General features: G+C 39.9%; 2 protein-coding genes across 6 annotated transcripts in view; both read left to right on the top strand.

Annotated features, from left to right (window-relative positions):
- Positions 1–467: 467 nt before the first annotated feature.
- LOC119135819 (transcription factor E2F3-like) lies at positions 468–8,397 on the top strand. Of its 2 annotated transcripts, none has more exons than XM_037273765.1 (8): positions 468–974; positions 2,433–2,547; positions 3,039–3,169; positions 3,875–3,963; positions 4,070–4,228; positions 4,852–4,966; positions 5,182–5,320; positions 5,585–8,397. In XM_037273765.1, the coding sequence occupies exons 1-8, from the start codon at positions 693–695 to the stop codon at positions 5,857–5,859; spliced, it is 1,305 nt and encodes a 434-aa protein (XP_037129660.1). In that variant the 5' UTR covers positions 468–692; the 3' UTR covers positions 5,860–8,397. The 2 variants fall into 2 exon arrangements, with proteins under 2 accessions (XP_037129660.1, XP_037129661.1); XM_037273766.1 differs by lacking the exon at positions 468–974 and adding an exon at positions 1,171–1,318.
- Positions 8,398–9,396: 999 nt separating this feature from the next.
- cdkal1 (CDK5 regulatory subunit associated protein 1-like 1) overlaps positions 9,397–17,447 on the top strand; it is a 130,198-nt gene continuing 122,147 nt past the window's right edge. Inside the window, exons 1-4 of one of the 4 annotated variants that reach the window (XM_037273759.1) lie at positions 9,397–9,518; positions 10,618–10,664; positions 10,828–10,988; positions 11,057–11,169. In XM_037273759.1, coding sequence (XP_037129654.1) covers positions 10,831–10,988; positions 11,057–11,169 — 271 coding nt within the window. In that variant the 5' untranslated portion in view covers positions 9,397–9,518; positions 10,618–10,664; positions 10,828–10,830. Of the gene's footprint in view, positions 9,519–10,617; positions 10,685–10,810; positions 10,989–11,056; positions 11,170–17,447 lie in introns of all 4 variants that reach the window. The other 3 variants (XM_037273760.1, XM_037273761.1, XM_037273762.1) reach the window with 3 other exon arrangements.

Genomic DNA, 17,447 nt, shown 5'->3' with positions numbered 1-17,447 from the left:
ATTTATTGACCCCCCGTCTTTTTTTCCAATGCAATATCTCATTGAAATAAAAAACACACAATTATTTTCCAAGGAGTTCTAGGCAGCAACAAACAAAAATAAAATCAGTTTCTTTTACTTAGTTTTACTAGCATATTCCATGAACAAAGAGCAACAAAGAGTTTTAATAATCACAAACTGCACCTATATTCAATTTTGTAGTTAGTTGCTAGTGCCATCTAGCGCCCTAGTTGAGGATTACAGCACGTTTGCAAGTGACGTCGGCTGTTTACAACTGCCAATGAGCACGTGGCGCACGGGACTCCGCGATGTGATTGGGCAGATTCAGCAGAAACAGGGCGGAGACTGTCAACTAATCCGCCAATAGTCTTCAGTATGTAAATTTTGTTTGAAATCTTCCCGGGAAATCTGAGTTTCGCGGGAGGGCTCTTGAGCGCGTAAACCGTATCCCTTCATTCATCAGGCCGTTTCCTGAAGCCATTTCTCGACGGGCTAAAACGAGAGTTGCGCTACTTTCTAATCCATTGCATCTGCCTAAATGCACGTACACGAGGCCAAATACTTTTCGAAAGTCGATGATTCAGACTTTTATCTTCGCTTTGGTCTGATTATTTTTGTAACAATTGCGCTGGATTAGCAAGCGGAGCGGCTTGAAAGTGTCGAGACAAGAAAAGGGGCTACCCGAGAACAAGATGAGAAGAGGGATCTCTTCGGCTCCGGACAAAGTGATTTTAGCGGGCGTTGGGGGCTCCCATTTAGACAATAATATCATTTTGACAGCGCTCTCGGATCGTTTAAACCCTGTACAAGGCAACGCTACTTATATCCAAATAATAACGACACCGCCGCCTTGCAACGTTACCCAGACCTCCAATGTATGTTTATCCGAGCCCTCGATAAACAACATTTACACAACACCCCAACAAGCTGCAGCAAATGGAACAGGACATCGACCCGCATTGGGGAGACCACCGGTAATCCTCCCAAAACATCACGTTTGAATGCATTTTGTGTGGTACTAACAACCCGAAACACGACACAAGGCTAGCCTGCTAAGGTTAGCCGAGCTTGTTGTTCTGCCAGCTAGCTGCTAGCCACTTAGCCGGTCCCACGACCCAGCTTTAGCCGGGCAGCTAACTAACTACTACTAGTTGTCCAAGTGGACCTCTGTTGGTTTGAGGGTGGGTCAGATAAGAAAAACGACCATATAAAATGGCTCCATGTTGACATTGTGTACACTGGTGTGCGAACAGCTCGCTGTGCTAACTTCGTGATGCTTTTGAGTTCACCCCAGCCTCGCTGCCAGATGGAAACATTGGTAAGAGATGAGCAACGTTAGCGGTGGCCTAGTGGCTGCTCTCTTAGTCCTTAAATTTGGGGGGGTTGGGGTGGTATTCGGTTGTTTTTGCTCCACGTTTGCACATTTCGACTCTTTAGCTAGTTGACGTTTGCCTTCCACTTAATATCCTCGTTCTTGACAACACTTTAGATTCACCTCAGTTTTATCACCAGTCGACAGCGTCAAATCGTCGATTAAGATGCAAGTTGTATTGAAGCATGAAAATGAGTTAGCTGTCATGGCTAGTCGTAATGTTGACGAGGCGGGGACTAATTCTTCTTTTTCGAAGAGGTTTTAACAAGTTCCAACAAGTGGATGTTTACTGACTCCACTGAATAAAGTGCAACATGATGATGCCTTTCTTAGTGAAACCCGAGTTTGTTGCCTTTAGTGTTACTTTGCATATTTCCTGTACTTCCAGCATGCATAAACCACACGGAAAGTGTAAGCTTTATTCGGGCGTTGGTTATTGTAACTCTTTGCGTTGTAAACAGTTAATTTCTCGAGGTGAACTCGCGTGTTTGTGAGGCCAAAGCCATGAGCAGACGGGGTGAGGGGAGCTGCTTGCTGATATAAAATGGCTGACATTTCGATTGTCAACAGGGGACGTGGGACTTACCGACTAGTCTGAATAAAATGTGCAAGATCTGTTGTGGTATGATTAAAAAAAGGATGTGTCTTGTATGACACTTTTTAGGTGGGCTGCATCTTCGGCATGCTGCATTGCCCTGCAAAACATACACCAAAGTGGACTTGCTGTCTGAAGAAAAGTTTTGGGAGTTTGTTGAAAAGTCTAAAAATGTTGACAACCTTAAGAGTATTGTTGGGTTTGTAAAGCTTAAACAACATAAATTGGTTCGACTTAAAATTTGATCAGACAAAGTCATCAGGTTGAATTCAGTAGTCATGTCTGTTTCAAGGTGACATGATACTACTAGAAAAGATTCAAAACTTCAAATTGTAGCATGTTAATATGATTGTCTAAAAAAAATGATAATGGGGCTTGAAATCAGACAAGCATTTTAAGGCCACTCAGTCCATCAATGCATGCTAATGTTTAAATTAAATTTTCCATTCCATATCCTTCTTGAAGGCCAAAAGGCGACTGGCTCTTGACGATTCAGACCACCAGTACCAGTCGGAACCACCAAGGACTCCAAGAGGCAGAGCTACAATAGCCAATGGAGCACATTTAAAAACACCGAAAAGTAAATCCTTTGTACATATTATTTTATACATTATTATAATTGTGCTTTAAGTCTGGTGAGGCAGCCGGCACACAAAAAAAAGCACTTTCTCATTGAACAGACAATGGCCATGTTAAAAAATAACATTTAATCTATTTTGCTTGGAGGAGGCCTTTGTTAGCAGAACAATTGTTCTTTTTTTTTGGGCAAAGATAGTGTCTGATAGATATGAGATTTACTTTTACTGTTTCTCAGTAAGAACACATGGAGAAAGTATTTTTTTTTCAATAGATTTTTTAATGTGCCATGGCTGCTCTGAGATCTTTTTTTGTGCACACATCTCAGTTATATTTAGACAGTCTTACATTTTTATCTTACAATAATGGGGTATCTCAGTGTTATTCCAATCAAACACAAAAAGGCTGTTTAAGATAACTTTGTTGCAATACAAATGTTGAACATTTATAGTATGGCCAATGGGTTATAGTTTAACATGTGTTTTTCCTTTGCAGCGCCCAAGTCTCCGCCAGAGAGGACGCGGTATGACACGTCCCTGGGCCTCCTAACAAAGAAGTTTGTGGACCTGCTCGCTCAGTCTGTTGATGGGGTTTTGGACCTAAACATTGCTGCGGAAACGTTGCAGGTACGCCACGCCTCAAACCAAGGAGCTGCCTATTGATGCTACTGTAGATCTTCTAGCAGCCACATTAGGTGCTGGATAGGGCTAGGCGGTGAAATGACTTGGATATATATCGCGAAAGAACACGCGACATGCTCCAGAGACTTCCTTAGATTGCAATTGTCCGTGTTTTGAAGGACAGTGCGACTACCCAATGATGACACATTCTCCATGCTGAACCAATTATGTGGCTGGAATAGAGCCATGCCAAATTAGGTTGAGACACACACACAGCACAGTAACAGACACAACAGGTGCTTATGTTTGTGGCAGTGGGAGACTGATTAAAAAAAAAAAAAAAGACAACAAAAATGGAATTGTGATAGATGACAGCCCAAGGCACAATGGATTTCGAAACGTATGCTAGTGTGGAGTTGTTTTGGCTTTTTAAATGTCATACATGTATTTGCTCTGATTCTCAAACTGTGGTACTAGTACCACCAGTGGAACACTGCCTCCCTCTAGTGGTATATGAAAAAGTGTTCTGTTGTATTTAACCTTATGTTCAATATATTTGCATTCAGTTTAAAAAAAAAAAAAAATTCTTGATGTATTCGCTCGGGTACACTTTTAAAACTTTGTATGCAATAAAACACATTTTAACATAAATTGTATTAATGTTTTGTGGTGAAGGGTATTTGTATGGCTTGTCTTTCCTCCTGACTTTAGGTGCAGAAAAGAAGGCTGTATGACATCACTAATGTACTTGAGGGCATTCACCTCATCAAGAAGAAATCAAAGAACAACATTCAATGGATGTAAGTTGACATGCCCCTTTTATCTTACTGTGCTACTTTTCCCATTGCGTGTATTCAACACCACGACTGCGGGAGAAGCGCGTTTCTAATCGTTTGGCGCTCACAGGGGCTGTAGTCTGTTGGAGGTTGAGGGCTCACTGAACCAGAGACAAAGACTGACGGCAGAAGTTACTGCACTGGCGGAAGAAGAGCGCAGACTCGAGCAGCTCATCCAAAGATGCAGCCTGGATGCGAAGCACATGAGCGAGTTGCCGAGCAATGAGAAATATCCTTTCTTGTTTTGTTCTTCGGGTCAGTGCTGTGATCTTGAGAGGTCCGGTGGCACTCTGTCAGCAACACCTGTTTTCTCTTTCTGCACAAACATTACCGGCAATTAACAACTCTAACTCTCGGCAAAGTCTAAACTTTGTAATATGTTCCATGTGCCCCCACCAATCTAAAAATGCTATCCTGGAATGGATGAAAAACTGAATTCTTATGCCTCAAATGCAATATTCATCAGCTGGGGGTATATAGAACATGTTATTTCAAACAACATTTTAGATTTGAAATCTATGGTAATGTTACAAATAAATGATCCATCTGTTTTACTAGATTAATAGCTACAATTTTCAGCTATCTGATGCGTCACATGTAGTTTTTAGGTGTGGACTGCGGGTCTGGGCTTGTATCTAATATGAAGCCCTGTAGTCAGAACATGTGAATGTACCATGCATACTCCCTGAACAGTGTGGCTTGTCCCTGTGTGAGTAAAATAAGCTCAGAGCCATTTTTACACTTTTCATTTTACCCCTGATGGTACAGAACCAATATAACCTGCATGTGTGTTTCATCCTAATTGTCCATAACAGTCTAAAATTCATCAATTTTCTTTGACCATCCGATTACATTTGCTTATGTCACATATGAAGACATCAATCAGATCGGGGACCTTCATGATCAGACTGTTATTGTTATCAAAGCGCCCACAGACACGAAGCTAGAAGTATCGGACCCTGATGAGGTATGTGCTCAGACTGCAGGCGATGCCATTCTTGCACTTCTCACGAAGCAACAAGCGCAGTCGTCTTTTTTGGTGTAGCCCGACATGAGTGCACATTTTGGAATTGTATGCATTAGTGGAAAAATTATATTTATACAGTGTTCTTTCTTTCAATCACTCTAAAAATTCACCTCTCCACCACCTCCCCATTTTAAACAAAATCTTTCTTTCCTCAGAGTCTATCCATCCATTTGACCAGTACCAGAGGTCCTATAGAGGTTCTGTTGTGTCCAGACGAGAATGATCACAGTAGTCCGGTGAAGAATGGCGGCATGGACATCAATGGGAACTCGCCTTTCCTCAAAGTCCCTCAAGGTCTGCTTAAACCCCCCCCCGACGACCACCAATAAAAACCCGCATGTCGCCAAGATACCCGTGCATGATTAGTCAATTTATTGTACGCTGCGTGTGAGGTGTGCGGCACTTGGGTTTGTCGTTAGCTACTTGGACTGTGCCCGCCCAAAATTATGACTGCAGCTGACTGACATATTGACAATTGTGTGACCAACTTTAAAATGCTTGAAACCGGTCAATCAGTCAAAGTGATGACTAACTGATCATTGCTCTCATCTACTACAGAGCCCACCGTCCCGACAACGTCCACTGGCACCTCCGCCACCGTGTCCGTCACGACTCTCTCGCCCATCTCGTCACAGTACACCAGTCTTCTCCAGCAAACGGAAGACCAGATGCCCTCATCGCTGGGGCCCTTTTTGAACCTGGGGCCACCTCTTCTAGAGCAAGATGACTACCTGTTGAGTTTGGGAGATGACCAGGGAATCAGCGACCTGTTTGACACCTGTGACTTTGATAGGATGCCATCGCTCGGCCTGGACGACCTCCTGGGCAGCTAGTGCTCGCTGATGCAGATCCGAATCAGTGAGCTGAAGACGCGGTGAGCTTGGAGGCTGACTTTGTAGTTAGTACAAGTCAATCCTTAATACAAGCAGGTTCAACAAAAAGGGCTGTTTTTCCCTCCAGTTCCCAGACAGACTAAAATGCCACGTGTACTCGTGGTGTCCCAAAAACAGATTCAGGTGAAGATGTCCCATCTCAGGCTCTGGGAGGACTCCTGTGACGCTTAAGGGAGATACTAGGTACTTAAAATGCTTTAAGAGAAATATTAGCCTTTGTAAATGATTCGAGTCAGACCGGCATCAACAGAAGACACCACTTGGGTTGTGAAGGGAAGCTAGGAAAGAGTTTTTTTTTTTTTTTTTTTTTTGCCGCAAAATGAATGCACATGTTAAGATGACCCCTTAACTTGAACTAGAGGGAAGTCAAAGTCAAAAGTTTTTACAATGTTGTATGCGGTCCCTCTAGTCAAATCAGTATTCTGATTAATATTGCGTTTGTGGAAGCCACCCGTTTTTATTCATCTCAAGAGTTTTGCCACTGTTCACTTGCTTTGGTCGTGTAATGTTCACAAGCTGAGCCCTTACGCACTGTGGGGTCATTTTCAGTGAACAGCAAGTAGCAACAATCGATGGGTGGGTGAATTTTGCTGCTTAATTCATAATCCACAAATCAGTATTAATCAGAATACCATGTTTGAACTGGTGGGTGCATAGACTATATTGTAAAACAAATTCAATTTCCTCTAGAATTTTATGTCAATTTGGATCTTCAACAATACTTTTTGGAAATGAAAGTGGTCCCTTGCACCAGTCATTTCTTAAATATATTATTAATACAATAAATATGTCAGCCTTTACAGCCGTCACATATTTATTCTGGTTGACAAATCTGGCCCTTTTTGGAACATCTTTAATCTTAACTGCTAGCCTAATAAATTTAAGTAACCTCACCTACACAATGCTCATTTGGCTTTGTGTTCCTGTCATAGTATCCCAAAGCTCTGTCTGGGACAAAAAGGTGACCATTGACCACCTTCATTTGACATGTTTTCTGCTAAGCAGTATGACACATGTCTCGGTGAGTAGTATTTTTAGGTGATTTATTAGGATGTACTTTTACCGGATTTTAAAACCGTTAGAATTAACTAGTAATATGTCAATCGCAAAAAAAAAAAAAGCAACCACATTGAACATCATCCCTCATTGAACGCCACTGCTCCCTCTCCCTCCCAGTGGCTCAATATTTTGGATGAAGTACTGAAGGTAAAACACAATTATCTGAATCTCAAGCTCGGGAAACCTGCGGCTGCAGGTCGTATTGCTGCTCTTAGTATTCCCCCTTTTCCCCCCCGACCCGCTAGTGTGTTTGTGCAATTGTGCGCGTTGACGTCAGATCTTGCTTGCTCTAGAGTAAGCCTGCCATGTGTAAATGGATGAATGAACGGTTTTTCTACAAATTGTTCGTGCACAAGGTACCGTGGGCTACCTCTCAAATGATTGACAATACAATAGTAATTGGGCATAAGAATAAATGTCACCATTGCTTATTTTGTCATGGAGGTTACCTTGGTATCAGCAGTGAAGCTTTCTTGTACCCGTCTCACTTGTGTCCTATCTTTATATCCAGTAGAGAGTACTTTGGTATGGACACATTTATTGCAGGAGTTATTTTGTCGTGTGTGTGTGTGCGCGTTGTTTAATTTTTGTCTTTGCCATTCATTAAGCCCAAATTGTATATTCCTTGACTCACTCTCCCTAACTGTGAGCTCTTGAAATGGCCATTACAAGACATGACTGTCTCCACGGGACTGGCAACAGTGACTTCTGTCCACTGCTCAAGTGTCTACCTTTGCTTCTGTGACACTGTGTGTCAGTTTTTAACTATTTTGGACTTTGCTGTTATTTTCTTAATTTTAGTTTTACTTTTTTTTTTTTCCCCCCGTTAAGGTCCAGTCATCAGTTACCTGTTAATCCCCCCCCCCCCCCCCCCACCTAATTTTTTAGATTATGAAAAACTCTTTTGTGTTTATGAAAAGTGGGTAAGACCTTTTCCACATTTAATTGTCAAATCTTTGTGGGAAAATATTGTGGAGTATTATGGCCAAACTGAAAATACACTATGTATTTAAAAAATAAATAAAATGAGAATAAATCAGAGTTCCAAAAATGAAAACCATATTTCAAGGGGCGGGGAACAGGCTGTTATGCAACTGTCGGAAACACTTGTTTGCTCCAAAAAACGAGCAACACAAATTGAAGTGGCCTCTTGTGGTGTTTATTCTGTCAAATTAAAGTGTTTTAATATTTCGTGAATATGTATGACGTGATTAATGTATGGCAGAGCGAGGCGGTGGTATTTGTGAAAAATATTGTCATCAACCTGTTAGCAAACCTTTGTCATGTCATTCTTGTAAATGTATGACTTTTTTTAAATTCTGACTTTACTCTTGTAAACTTTCAACTTTTGTTCTGTTTGTTATGATTCTTTTCAGAATGGCCTTAATACTCCTTTATATACAAGCCAACTTTTCTGGATCTGGTCACAATGTTGTCTGCTTTTGTGTGTTTGAGACCTGGTTTTCGGAAAGATTGTGCCTTTCCACCAAGTGTTTCTAAAGGAATGTTGATATTTTTGTAATGCACAGTCAATCGTGTTGCTTACACAAGGTGAGATAAGTTTCATGATGACTGTTGCAAATGTTATTCTCAAAGAAATTATTCCAAATAAGAGCAAACATTTAAACAGCACTGTTCTAATTGTTGTGGTTCAAATTCAAACTGAAGTATTTGGTTCAAAGCCACCAAAACAAAATATTTTGTATGGGGAAAACATATAAATACTGCCTGAATCTACTAATTACTGGGAAGAAAAACCCAACATGGATTTTGATTTTTCCAATTTGGTTGAACGGTTCTTGGTCTGATGTCTAATGTTAGTGTTTTTGATGTGTGTTCATAAGGTTACTTTAACATCAGTTAAATGAGGAATTATCACTTGTGGTTGTATGTTTTGGGGAGGGTGAATTGGGAGATTTCTTTTGTACTGTCAGACTTTGTAATTGAACATTTGAATAAATGAAATAACTGAGCAAGAATTATTCCCTTTTGATTTTGTGGGTGGGAGGTTAACATTCACATAATCAACCTTTACAGCAAAAGACTATTATCCCTACTAATTACCATAGTTTATTCTCATTTGTATTATAATCTAGTTCGTTTTATGACCCAATTTCAGCAATGACTATACGGTTTGCACTTTAAACCATCCCAGTAAGATGTAGTTTGATATGTACTTGTAATAAATGTTCTCAAATTACCTTTAATCATACATTATTCTTATGCAATGAATAATTAATGATTTTCTATGATTAGAAAATTAATACATATCAATATGCAATTGATAAATGTCAAGATGCAACACCACCGTAAACATTACACAACAAGTCCGTTATCTATTATTTTGGGGGTTCATAGTCAGACTTCCGTTGAATCGCGTTCTTAGTATATAAAGTTTGTCCCTCTTCTCTCACGGTGCCCTCCTGTCAGGAAAATATGGCGGACAGGGAGTCTTGACGCGTTTGTTTTGGTGCTTCGTTTGGCTGTTTTCTGCATTTGATTTGGACTCTAAGTGATCAAGTCGCAACATTTGAACTGAGGTAAGGCTAAAATGTTGCAGTGCATTATGAATAGCTGGGCAAACTAGGTGTCGCGTCTTTTAAACGTGCTATCAGCTATCAGGGTCCAACCAAGCACATGGATGACTCCAAACAAACACCTTTCTCTGCAACAGTAAAAATCGGTACCACTCGTCCGATACCGCTAGTCCGTTGCAGTCTCATGCACGTGCATTAAAAACAACGATCGGTGCATTCACGTTTAGGCAAAGCCAGCGATCGATCCAAGCTCGGATGTCTTGATCTACGTTTGTTTTGCGTCGCATGCTATAATTGTGTTTATGTGGAGAATGTAAATAAGCCTAGAAGAGAAATACTAATTTATTGGCTTTAAATCTCGAGGCATATGATCAGATATCGGATGGTGGTTTTGGATTATAGTAATAATTTTCGAAATTTAATTTGCACACTAGCCCTGTGTGTGCGATTGCAGGAAACATCTTTTGAGTGATCCCTCGCTACTTCGCGGTTCGTTTCTCGCGGCTTCACTGCATCGCGGATTTTTCCCAGCCCCCCCAAAATAGTTATAACAAGAGTTCTAAAAACATAGTTGCAGTGTTGTACTTTGTCATAAAAAAAGTTATAATAAAATACTTCTGAAAACACATTTACAGTATTTTACCTTGTTATAAAAAGTTGTTATAATATTAAGAGTCCTCAAATCATATTTACAGTATGTATACTTTAGCTACATATACATATACAAAATGTGCATAGCACTGCTATGGTAACTTGTGACCACTAGAGGTCCCTGTTTAACCAAGGTTAACAACAGAACATCACATCTACATGTTACACACACCCACACATTAATATTTATACAATATTTTCTGTATGTTGTTTAATAAACAGAGAAAGTTTAGGAGAAAAAAAGAATAGATAATTCCATTTTTTTTTTTTGCAATTAAAGATGTGCTTTGATTATAGCTGATGTCTGTTAAGTTTATTACCTGCTCCATGTGTAATGTGCCCTGAGACAACTTCTATTGTGATTTGGTGCCATATACTTTAAATGAACTATGAATTGCTGTATGTTCAAATGCAATAAAAATAACAACAGGCATGAACATATCCTAAATAGACCAGCAAGCCAAGCAGTCCTGCGATTGGCTGGTGACCGTCACCAAGGTGCACTCTCCATCTTGCAAGTACTAACAAATGTACCAGTATTTGTGATTATCAAGGTTTTGTGAATTTACTAAAAATAATAATAATTGTAGACTTTAACAACAGCACGTTGTATAGGAAGTTAATCCTCAATTTTGCTGTCAAAGCATTGCTCCTATTTCAGATCATGCCTTCGGCCTGTGAGTCTCTGATTGACGACATTGAGGACATGGTGTCCTCTAGTGACCCCACTCCTCATGAGAGGCAGTCTGCTCGTAGGAGTATCATACCCAGAGCCAGGAAAAGAAATGAAATTTTGAACAGTGAGGAGCTACAAGCTGACAGGTAGGTCATTGCACACATGACCTGCTAAGGAACAGATTTTTATTATCTGCTATTAAATATCTTTCCAGTCTAATTCCTGGCACTCAGAAAATTTGGATGAAAACGTGGGGCTGCAGTCACAACAACTCAGATGGGGAGTACATGGCGGGACAGCTTGCTGCCAGCGGATACAAAATGACAAGTAAGAAACTTTCTGTGATCTGTATTGTTTTAAAATAATGGGAAATCTACTCAGCAATTAAAATGACGATACATACTAATAGGAAAGAAAAACATACGTTAAATATCGGAAGATTAAGTGCAATTTCACTTTAAATCAAATTAAGTTGTACCTTATATGGCATCGGAATCTGTGTAATGATGTTATGAAACACAAGAGGGCAGTGTTGCGCTGTTTGCCGTGAATTCTCCCTCAACATTTCAGCTCTGCATTGTGCTGTGTGCTATCTCACATGCTTTAAAAACAAATGTTTTATAAGTAAGATGGGATTCTATAGTAATGATCTGTGTGATGGACTACTGAAATTGATAATCCTTTTGAAATTTTAGAAAAAATGTTTCTGGAAGCTAATGTGTGAGACTCCAGGAAGAAAGTACAAGTTGTAGAAGTTCTTCCCTCATTATGGGGAGTGTTATAAAGAATTGTCATTAGGTTCTGTATAGATTTTAAGACTATTTAAAGATCAAACATAAAATATATTCATTTATTAGCTATTTTTTAATTTCTAAAGGTCTTAGATGACAACTACACCCCCCCTGCCATGTGTCACCGGAGGACTTGAGATGAGACACAGTCACTTCAGAAAAATAATTCATATTATAGACCAGAAAATATAAATGCTGGTGCATTATCCCCCATTAAGAAGCCCAAAAAATGACGGGCTGAAGTTTAATAGCAAAGTACCCGGCAGTACATAAAAGAATCAATCGCTGCTGCACTGTCTAACCTTCAGAGCTCTGGATTCACTTTTGATGTGTAAGAGTTTTTGAATGTCGACAAAGCCTATATAGTAGGAATTCTTAAATTGCCTTACTGTCAAGGTGCTTTGAATCTATAATTAAATAAAAGTACCATTTGTCAGAAAGTAGGTGCAGAGTTGTTTTCTATTCTCGCTTTCGTTCCTGTGCGGCAAATATATCCACCTTTCTCCCAATCTGATTACTGTACATTGCTTCTGCAGCTGTTTGAAGGTCCATTGCAAATAAAAGTGCAATTCAAGACAGTATAATGGTATAGTGTCTTGGTAATAAGATCAAAAGTTGCTTTTATGGATAGTTCAGTTCTCTTTTTTTTTTTTTTCTGTAGAATCTCATAATTCCCGGTTCTTATTGTATGCTTGTTAAATGAATTTTCCAAATATTATGATATGTGCAGCAACATAATAATACGCAGTCGGGGCACAAGAAGACATATACCGCTGAACTTACTGTTTTTCCATTATTTTATATTTATGGCCTAAAAGTGTTTCTCATATGTATCTACTGTCATAATGTCTGCGTGAAATGTATGTTAAGGGATTGCTGTGCACTGCTGTGCCGTGAGATAGCATCAGGTGCACCTTGGGACAGTGACCTAATTTCACTTAATTGGGCCAAAAATGTATTTACTATTAATAATGTATCTATGCTTGCCACAGGTGACAGGCACACAGATGATATGCTCTTTAATTAGGTGGCAGAAGTTACATAATTAATTAGTGGATTCACTTTTTATACCATTTAAAAAAAAATATATATAGGTGCCATGACTAAGTAGGAATTTAACCATGCGAAACCTACAACTTGACCTCCTTCTGGCAAAGGTTGGCGTAGTATAGTATATGCATATAATGCATAGTTAAGTTGTATGAAGAGCTTCAGTCTTATCATACCATTGTCGGATGTCTGTCATGAGCCTTCTTGGTTGGTATTCTTTCATGCCGTTAAGTAGTTTGAGGCTTCACCAACCATTTGGGAATATTGTTTCTCCCCATTGTCTACCACTTTCTGCCATGTCTGCAGGGTAGTGATTAAAGGGCTCGCAGCTCTCCGCTAAAGCTGAAGGATTAGTTTGATTCCATTTTCATTCCTCTCTGCAGTCTTCTGTCTTTTCCTCTTTGTTAGTCTTTTTCTCTTACCTCATGTTTTGAGAGGCCCCACTCCCTTGCTTTTTGAGTGAGTGTTTTTAAATTCAAATATGCACATCAGATTGATGCCACTTCATTTGATGAACACTTTTAGACAAAGACCAAGCTATAAAAAACATGACATCACCTTCTCCCCCTCCCTCACGTACTCTCCTCTTTCTCTTTCTGTTGTACTCCCCCCCCCCCCCCCCCCCAACTCTTTCATTCTTTCTCCAACTATGACATCACCTGGTGTGAAACGTAGTAGCAGTTGTTGTGCTGGCCTCTAGATGGCAGCCTTACCACAAGAGAAGTGGAAAACAGGATGAGGTCATACTACAGCTAAGAAACACTCTTGTAAACAACCCTTTCTTTTCTCATTCACAATTTTTAGATGTGTAACTTTTTCTCTGCAATGTGTGTTGAATCAGTTTATGTCATGGAGCTGCAAAGTATAGCTTTGTTTGTTATATTGTAAGTCTTTTTGCATGCTCTCTTTAGTTTTACCTATAAAAACACACCGTCCTCCATCAGTTGTTAATCAACAGTCATGCTATTGCATTGAAATAAAAAAAAAAGAAATTAAACATAATGCAATTTACAGCCTTTTGTCCCAATTGGTTGAACAAAATGGCAGATTGCAGTGGGTCGCTTTGCTTTTATTGTGTTTACACCTGCTCAACTCAACTGTCTGTCTGCTGGCCCACATGTTTAATGTCTCCCACTGTATGACCAAAGAGGGCACTGTTAACCCGCCATAGTGCACTGCTAGTTGAGAGCCTGGAACAATGTGCCAAAAATTGACTTCATAGAAAGGCGTGTAGATAAATGCTCTCCCTCCCTGTCTCTGTCGCTGCCAGCCGTGCTCACACAAAACACTTCAGTTATGAGTTTTACATAGCGGTTAGGCAAAACGACTCCCTTGTACACAGTGTCAGCCAAATGCGCTGCTCTTAGTTCCTTGTTTGGTCACAGGCAATTGAAGGGGTGTGTGTGAGGTGTTTTGCTAAGATGAGGTTGAACAACAGGTCTGCAGGTATTTGAGCTGGGAAGAACATTTTGTATTTTTTTCCTGTGGGTAAATGCAAATGACATATTGTTGCCCCTTGGACTTTTTTTAAATTAATGTCCTTTTATGGTTATTTTGAAACATCTCAACTTGTTATATGTAATATTTTTCATCCACCACTTATTTTTAATCCGCTCCGAGTGATTGCATTACATCACTGCAGAGTATTCTCGCTTTTAGTGTGTGGCGTTGCAGACGCAGCACCTCATTCATTCATAAATCGCAGGGTGAGGATCCTTCTGATTGGCCGGCCGTGCGCTACGCAATGTTACGCGCCGCCGTGTCATAGTGAGTGAAGCCTTAAAATGTTCCCTTTAACTCCTCCTCTCACATTTAGAAACGTACACACTTGGCCGTTCGACAGACATACACTTTGAGGTAGCGAGAAGCGCTTCGATATAGGGCTAATGTGTGATGCGGTGTGTGTGAGCTTTTGACAGCTGTCAGTTGATGTGTGTGAACGCACACACTGTCTTTCCGCTAACTCGCTCCTATATGTGTCTCACAGTCCACATCGCCGGATCGGAGAGGGACAATGATGTAAGGGAAAACGATGTAAGGAAAACAGGAGAGAATGTATCCGCGGGACAATGGATCAAGGTCGCAAGCCGAAAGAGGCAGATGCAAAATTTAAAGCGACAGTCGGTCTCACAGAAGTAGACACTCGCGAGCCGCACGCCTGACTATATGCCGTAGTAGCTCAAGCGGTTTAAAGGTAAAGCGATGATAGCAATAGACAAGTGAAGCTGACACTGGATGCACTAAATGGCTAAATGCATCCGCTGAAATAATGTTTATCATTACATTTGCACTTGCTTCTATTTATACTAAGACTCTAAAAGCGGAGAGCAGTTATATGACGGCCGGGGCGGCTGGTAATATGTAAATATGGATATGCAAATTCTTTTGTTGACAGGGTTAAAGCATTTTGAATATTAAAGTTGTCACCTAGACACACAGAATGCCTAATTATCCTTTACTGAGTGGCTGCGTTTGAAAAATGTCTTCTTTTTTAGTCTCACATAAACACAGAAATGTACATTGCTAAAAATTTGCATTTTGTACTTGAAGTGGAGATAAAAAATTCTAAACAAACATTTTCCATAGTCTGGAATTCGCCTAAAGCCTAGAAATAAACCATGAGTCCCAGCCGTCAAGTGTAACCATTTAGATGCTCGGAAATTGGAGTGATCTCAAGCCCCGTGCATGCGTGCGTGAGTGCGTGCGCATGTCCGGGTGATCCTACAAGGTGACCCTCATGTTTGCAGCACCCAGGAACCTTTTAGAAGCAATGGGATTAGGTAACCCAGCCTAGCCTGCTTTTAAAATTCCCTCAAGAGAAATAGGGATGGAGAAAAGGGGAGAGTGGGATTGCACGAGGAAAGGAGGGATCATTGCTCAATCTCATCTATTGATGACTCTGAGGATAGGAATTTTGACCACATCAAAAATGTAATGAAAACTGCTTCTTTTGAGAAGACGAGACCGAGAAAATTTGTGACACTTTCACTCTGGTTACATGACAACAGCAGTTTTGTGCCTGAGAAGGTAAAAATATTTGGACGTTTTTGAAAACAGTTGCAATTCAGCATGTGCAAGCAAATGCTGAAAATGTCTGACTATGAAAATAGAAGAGATGTATGGAGTGTTCAGACTGCATGAGCGAGCATGTCAGTCAAAACAGAAACGATAAATCACGGCTCTGCTTTACTGATTCTACTTATCCACCAATGTGTAGATTAACCGCACTGCTATTTTGGTTACATTACAGTGAGCTAGGGTTGCAAGTACCAATTATTTATTTTTTAATCAATTAATCTGTTGATTATTTGATCAATTAATCGATGGATCGGATAAAAAAAAAAACCATGTTTTAATTTCCAGCCCGGTTGTCAAAATCTGGACGTTATTTCAGTTTGACAAGACAGAAAATACTCAAAGATTAATTATATTTCCGTTACTGGTTTGGTTCATAACATGACAGAAAATCAGGAAACAATATTTGATTGTTTTCTAAAATAATAGCAGATGTTTGCAAATATCCTATTTTGATTCAATGCCGAGTTTGCGTTGAAAGACGACTACATGAATCTGAATTTGGACATTTTGAATTAATCAAGTGTTTAATTATGATAAAAAAATAACGATTGATTAATTTGTTAATTAGTTGTTGCCATGATTGGTCGGTTTCTGCACCCTGAGCAGTTCTGATGTCGTCTTCAGTTGAGATAGCAGAACATAGAGACTGAAAATAAGCTCTGCTCCAGTGCCATTCACCACAATTTGAGGAAAATGCTTTCCCCAAAAGATGTTGGTCTTGTTACCCACACTAAAAAGGCAATAGAATAGATAGAAAAAAAGATTCTCAAAATGTTTGCAATATTTATATGCTGTATTGTTAATTTATTTCAATGCGTTCCATCAACTAATGAAGCAACATGGGGATAAACGATAGGAGATACCGCCAGGGGTTTGGGTGGTTGGTGATGTATTCCCTATTCCCCACAGAAGTCATCCAGCGAGTCACCCCTTGTTATCCCAGGAAAACTGCCTGCATTCTGCAGGGATTTAAAATACCCACAAGGGAATGCCATAAATGTGATTTGAGCAACGGTATAAAATTGAAGCCATTGGATCAACAGAGAGGAAGAATTGCCCAACAAGTTTAGAAAAAAATAATAATTTTGGATCAGCACCAGCTAAATTTAGTTTATTTTACATTTTTGGAAGTTGTTGCTGCTTGTTCATCTTTTTAGGACACATTTGGAAATAATGTAACTGATTGCTTGACAGTCGCCCGGAAAGAAGCAAAAACAGATCGATATTCTTTGACATTTTCTTTGTCTGGTTGTCATTTAGTCGCTTATTTGGAATAATTAGCTTGTCCGTTCCATTGAAAGCTGATCTTTTTGCTCTCTCTTTCTACTAATTTCTCCTCTCTTTTGTTGCCCCTGTCATCTCTACTCAACAAAAACAAATGTGTAATTTCTCTCATAAAGAAGAAATTACCGCTTGAAAGACGTCAGCAATTAATGTGACGCGAGGATGACGGTGAGTCAGTGCCAATGTGTTTGAAGCAAAAGAAATCCACAATGAGGTTTTCAAGGGCATGCAACAAATGTTTTTTCAAGCCCCCCCCCCACACCTACCGTTTACCTTTTTGTATTGTTTTAGAACATGACCCCTGGTTTAGTTTTCAGACATTAGTAGCATAATTGTTGACCACCTGCTGAAATGGAAAGCAAAGTGTGCATGTTCGTGTAAGACCACCTGCTCAAGTGAAGC

This window comes from Syngnathus acus, chromosome 16, assembly GCF_901709675.1.
Source record: "Syngnathus acus chromosome 16, fSynAcu1.2, whole genome shotgun sequence".
Lineage (NCBI taxonomy): Eukaryota > Metazoa > Chordata > Actinopteri > Syngnathiformes > Syngnathidae > Syngnathus > Syngnathus acus.
The sequence above is the reverse complement of the archived record's forward strand: the minus strand, read 5'-3'. Positions and strand labels throughout refer to the sequence as shown.